The sequence below is a fragment of the Sminthopsis crassicaudata genome, chromosome 1, assembly GCF_048593235.1.
Source record: "Sminthopsis crassicaudata isolate SCR6 chromosome 1, ASM4859323v1, whole genome shotgun sequence".
Classification (NCBI taxonomy): domain Eukaryota; kingdom Metazoa; phylum Chordata; class Mammalia; order Dasyuromorphia; family Dasyuridae; genus Sminthopsis; species Sminthopsis crassicaudata.
The window spans coordinates 118711572-118717855 of NC_133617.1; the positions used below are offsets into that span (position 1 = coordinate 118711572).

A 6284-nucleotide genomic window follows, 5' to 3' on the forward strand; every position below is an offset into this window, starting at 1 on the left:
TCCAGTGAAATAAGGGATAATGCATATAAACTGATGAAGAGTAAGATAAGCAAACCCAACACAATATATAGGACTACAACAATGTAAATACATAAATCCTATTCATTTTTAAGTCATATTTGTTTTGAACTTCAAACTTGCAATAAACTCAACATTTCCAATAGATTAGTTCAGAGCTACTATATCCAGCAGGAAACACTGATAAGCTATTAAAATAGCTGGGAGAGCCCAGGAGATAAGACACAGGGAGACGGGGTAGCATTATCATATTTTGTATTATATTCATTCTTGTTTACTCTGATTTTATTTTTCATGTGAGAACCAACAGGTTTAGGCAAATTTATGGAGATATATTTAAATTTCAACTCAAACACTGACATAAATCATAAACTTTATTTAATTTGCTTTAGAAATGAAGTTTAGTCATGCCCTAAAAGTTTTTCAGTTCAATTAATGCACAGAGTTGCTCTGTACTTCTTCACTCTGCCTCACTGATGGCACAGAAAGTGTTTTCATTCTATTTCTGTTACGAATTCTTTTTCTTCTTTTCTTTTCGGGGGCAGAAGATGGATTTGAATCTTGTACCTTCTTCTTTTTCTTCAGACAGCTAAGAGGATTGGGACCACTCACACCTTTGCGTTTTCTTTTCTTTTTTGGTTCAGGGGTTTTCACTAGACCTTGTTCTTCTTTGAGTTTCTTAATGTTCTGTTTTTGGTGGACAGAAAAAAGATGACCTGATTGTGTTGCTTTGACAAAGGCAATCGTTTTGGGAGAAGGTTTGTCCAAAACAACAGTGTTCTGAATGATAAACAAGAGAGGAACTCCAGGTGTCTTCTTTACTTGAAGAGACAGATTTTGGTCCTATGAAAAATAGACATTAATCAGGTATTATTCAGGAGCACACTGTAGCCTGCCAACAAAACTAAAGTACTCTGAGAGAGAACTCTTTCTAAAATCTCAGTATCACTAAAATTGAGTCTTAAATTTCTTTTTTCAGATTATTATGTGCCTGTGCAGAAGGTACTGATTAATCATCTAAAACAAAGATGATGAAAGGACTGTTAGATGCTTTAAGTCTGAGAATAGTAGATGGAATTAAATGCTGGACAGAGGATGAATATTTTGTTTCATTCAGTCAAATGAAGTGCTGAAAATATTAAAAACAAAAATGTTTAACAAAATCAGCATCAAACAATGTAAAAGAATATTTTAAATGGAATATCATAAGGAATTCAGAACATGGAAAGATATATGCAGTCATATAGCTTAAATATGACGAATTTCAATGACCAATCTCAGTCCCAAAGAGTAGATTTCCCTTCTCTCTGTACAAAAATAATAGGGAGGGAGGCGGGCCATATTGTCAGGGCTCCAGCTAAGGGGCCACAGCTGCATGGACTCCAGGTAAGCTGAAGCTACTCCAGCTGAAGGGGCTGTAGAGCCCAGGAAGGAGTAGGGCCATACAGAGCCTCCCAGGAGAGGGGAGGTCTGCAGCATAGACCACTTCTATTACGAATCTGGCTGTAAAAGAGTGTCTAAATGTATAAAACTGTATAAAAGCATTTACTATCAGATGGGCTGATTTGTTAGTTGGTGTGGATAAGTAAAAACTAATCTGAGTGGTGTGACTTCAACCCTGCAGAATGCATTAAGGCTAATCAATCCAGAGTCTCAGCATTACTTCCATAGACACCCCTCCCATCCAAATCTCTTGTTAGATGGCACAGTTAACTTATTCCTTGCTTCCTTCTCATTCCTTATTCCTCATTAGGCAATTGAGAAAATCCCCTTATTTCCTCAGTGCATATTATATTACTCTCTTGCCCTGAAGATGACAGGATAGTCTTTTATTTATGTCTTGTTGGCTCTTTGTCTAAAAGTCTGTATAGTTTGGTCCTTGAGAGCTCTGAGTCTTTGTCCACAGTACAAAAGCTTAAATGGTGTTAAGTCCAAAAAACATTCTTCCATGTGCTGCCCTCAGCTGAGACCAATATGGTGTCTGTAGACCAACACTGTTCTCTTTTGATATATATCCTCCTATTCCCTTTCTAAGTAGTAATTAAGTAATGTTAATTGCTATTTCTATGTAGACAGAGGTAGGTAGTACGGTGGATAAAATGTTGAGCTTAAAGTCAGGAAAATGCATCTTCCTGAGTTCAAATTTGGCCTCAGACACTTACTAGCTCTGTAACCCTGGATAATTCACTTAATCCTATTTGCTTCAACCACTCCAGTTGATTTGTACCAAGAAAACTCTAATAGGGTCATAAAGAGTTGGACACAACTGAATGACATCAAATTCACATGCAGCTCTGTCACTCTTCATCCAGACTTTCTAGCACTATAGCTAGTCTAATTATTTTAAGGAAGGGTTCAATGGGAAGTTGCTGCAGTATGAAAAACAAAGCTAAGCATCAATAATTTTTCATAGGCAGTATTACCTGTGTTGCCACAAAAAAATGGTGAGGATTTCCATCTTCAATCATGGATAAGAGACATTCAGCACCACTGACTGCATCTTTGAAATGGGAACAACTTCGAACCTGACATCTTTGTGCAATTAGTTTTGCACCATATAACTCCTTCCCCAATGATTCTAATTCCTTTAATACACATCTGGGAAAAAAAAAAAGGCTTTTAAATATTGGTCAGTATTTACAAGAGAAATAGTTCTTTTTTACATACATCAGTAAAAACAGGTCATATTTAAAATATAAGTTATTTTTACTTTCAAAGAAAAGGTGCTAAAATTATACCATTAGTCATGATTACTATAATGTAAACCCAAACTAATAATTAACTTGTAATATTAACTTCCACTACTCCTATACAAAAGAGCAAACTTTGATTAAAAAAAAAAAAGTCAATCAACAAGGACTTATTAAATACCTAATTATCATGTGCCAGGCACTGTGCTAGACACTAAGGACAAAAAGACAAAAATGAAAGTCATTATCTCAAAATACAGTCTGTCAAGGGAAATAAGATGTACATCAAAGCAGACACAAAATAAGCTTGGACAGATAGACATTAGCATCTGAGAGGACTCCGGAGAAGGCGCTGCATGTGTAAGGAATAGAAATTAGTCTGATATTGCTATACATGGGTGCCATAAAGGGAAATAATATGCAGAGATTGGAAAAGGAAGAAAGCAATCAGGCTGTCAAAAGTTTTAAATGTCAAACAGAAGAGCTTATATTTGATCCTAGAGATAAGAGGAAAGTACACAAGTTTGTTGAGGAGAGAAATGATGTGGTCAAATCAACATTCCATAAAAATTACTTTAGCTTTGAGTGATAAAACAGATTAGAATACCAAGAAGCTTCAGGCAAAGAGACTAATCAAACCCATAAGCATTTATTAAGCACCTACTCTGTATTGGGTCAGTAGCTAAAAATACAAATATAAAGAATAAATAATTCATACACACAAGGAATCTAATTAGAAAACTACAGCAATAGTCTGAGAGAGGTGCCTGAAGCTTGAATCAAAGTGGTGGTAATGTGAATTGAGAGAAGGGGATGATTGCAAAAGATTTTATACAATTACAAATTATAAGATCTGAAGACTGATTAGACAAGTGGAGTGTGTAACTGTAAGAAGTCAAGGACAAGAAGAGGTTTGTGAATGTGGTGGACTTGGATGGCAGAACTCTGGGCCAAAAAGTAAGGACATTAGTTCAAAGGACTGGTGTGTAGAAGAGGATATATAAGTTCTATTTTGGACATATTGAGTTTGAGATGTCTAAGAGATATAAATTTGAAATACCCCATAGGCAGTTCTTAATGAGGGATTGGAGGTCAGAACGAGACTCACCTGCACAGAAGTAATCCCTGAAATCATGTCAGCTAAATGATCACTGAGAGAATACAGAAAGACCAAAAAAAAAAAAAAAAAAAAAAAAAAAAAGGCAGCTTCTGGAGGTACATCTATAATTAGTGGATATGACATGAACAATGAACCAGTTAAAGGGCACTGAGAAGGCAGTTAGGTAGAAGAAAGAATGTGATCAAAAAAATTCAGAGAATAAAGAATCTCCGTGGTGAGGGCGAACAGTGTCAAATGCTGAGAAGACATCAGAAAAAAATGAGAAATGAGAAAATGCCCTTAGATTGGGTGAACACCTAATTGGTCATTTGAACATAATAGTTTTAAATGAGTAATTTAGGTTGGAAGCCAGAATGTATTAGAGGAAAAAAACTAGATCAAATACATGAACATGAGTTAGGTAAAATAAAATGCTTATATATCTGTTGGATATGTATGTGTACATATGTACATAACTACACCAATATGCTCTATAAGAACATTATAGAGAACAAGCAGGCTTTCAAAAGTCACATTCCACGATGGACCACATCTTTACTATTTCACAGTTGAATCAAAAACGTAGGGAATATGAGATCCCATGGTACTTATTATTTATTATTTATTGACTATATAAAACAGGCTTTTTGACACCCATCTTTACATGAAAATCATTGACTATTTCCTGGAAGAAATAATCTTATCCAATGACTCTGATGAGGCAAAAGGAAGATTTATACTTGCCCAAAGTATTACTAACAGTTGGGGAGGATTCAGTACAGACTTCAAATCAAGGCGAGCTTCCCTGCACAGTAACATCTGCTCACCTGCCTGTTCAGGGAGGGCATGCTGGATTTCCAGTACAGTATCATTCGTGAACTAATTCTCATCTTCAAATCTGGGATTGTTCTGGTCTTTTCTTTAATATGAATGTATGCTGTTTCAGTTTAATGTCTGATGGATTACTTGCCATCGAGGGAGGGGGTGGGAGTAAGGGGGAAAAATTTGGAAAACAAAGGTTTTGCAAGGGTCAATGTTGAAAAATTAATACGTTTTGAAAACAAAAAGCTTTAATAAAAAATAAATTATGTCTATATGTATAAGAAGTTGGGAAAGGAAAATGAGTTGGACCCAGAATTTGTGGGGGGAAAAAAAGTTTAAATTGCTTTGGGGAAATTGCAAAGCTTCTTTAATGACCTCAAACTTCCTCTAGAAATGTTGTGGGTAACATTGCAGTATCTGAAGATTTATAAATGCTTACAACACAAAAGCTAATGGAAAGGCAAGTGATGGATAGGTAACATTGTACACTAGCTTTAAGTCACTATATTTCTCTGAGCTTATTTTGTTCTCGAAAATGAAGTAGTTAGACTTTCTAAAAAAGCGAAAACGCTAGACAAGTGCCACCAGGATGGGACGAGCAGGGGGTGGGGCTTCTGACGGAGTCCTACAGAATCCAAGACAACCTTTGGGCCAAAATGAAAAAACGCGGGAGATGGGGGATGTTCCGATCCTGTCAGAGAGATGGATCTTTGGGCTGGGGGAGGGGACTGTCAAATTCAAGCCTCGCCCCACCCCCTCCCAGAGATCTTCAGACCACTTTAGTTGCAGAATAAGAAACACTTCAGTGTTTCCAATGTGTATAGTTCTTTATAGTTGATAAAGTTCCTTCCTCAAACACACAGCCGGAAACACTGCTCTCCCCATTCTAGAGGTAAGGTAATTGAGGTCTGCGAGTTAGTGATTTGCACAGCGTCAGGTAAGCCGGCGAGCTCCGAACGCCAGGTCCGAACTCCCGGCACGCCCGCCCCGCCCCGCCCCATCTGGGCCCAGCCCGGGCCGACCTGGTGGTGCAGAGTTGAGTCTCCCCCATAAGGTAGCGGGGCAGCTGCTCGCGAAGCTGGATGCGGCCTCGCAGCGCCGCCTGACAGAAGGTGCCGTCCAGCAGCAGCTGGTACGGCTCCCGGACGCCGAAGTTGTAGCGGAAAAAGCCGAGATGCTTCTTCGCGTGCTTCTGCCGCGTGATTTTCATGGCTGCTCGGCGGCGCGCTCACGGGAGAGACAGAGACGGCGTCCCGGGAGCCGCAACACCCACAACTGCCGGAACCGGCTTAAACAGGAAGTGAAGCTCGAGCCTCCCGCTTCCAGCGAGTCGTGCTCGAGTCCAGAGCCCGAAACGTGCTTCTTTTGCGACTGCGCGCTACCGAAAGGGTGGGGCGGCTAGGAGGGCGGAGCTTGAATCTCAAATCGCCCGCACACTGATTGCGCAAGCGCAGTCTTTTTACATCCTGCCCATTGTGGGGAGGCTGAGTGAAGCTGGCCTTGTCCTTGCCTCTGATTCTGGAGGAGATAGGTAGTTAGTAGTACCTGTTCTGTAGGTTGTGAGCGATTTTGCACCGAGCAACATCCGCTCATGTGCAAACGTGCATTAGGATTAGAAAAAGGAGTTTAGAGGCTAGTTAAGTCAACGACTATTC

The 6284-nt window shown here is 39.2% G+C and overlaps 1 protein-coding gene across 1 annotated transcript; it reads right to left on the reverse strand.

The window, feature by feature from the left end:
* Nucleotides 1-259: 259 nt before the first annotated feature.
* Nucleotides 260-5985, reverse strand: UTP23 (UTP23 small subunit processome component). The gene is made up of 3 exons (XM_074266572.1): nucleotides 5652-5985; nucleotides 2442-2616; nucleotides 260-861 (listed from the first exon to the last, which is right to left on the reverse strand). Exons 1-3 carry the CDS (start codon nucleotides 5837-5839, stop codon nucleotides 451-453), a joined length of 774 nt encoding a protein of 257 aa, XP_074122673.1. The 5' UTR covers nucleotides 5840-5985; the 3' UTR covers nucleotides 260-450.
* Between the last annotated feature and the right edge of the window lie 299 nt (nucleotides 5986-6284).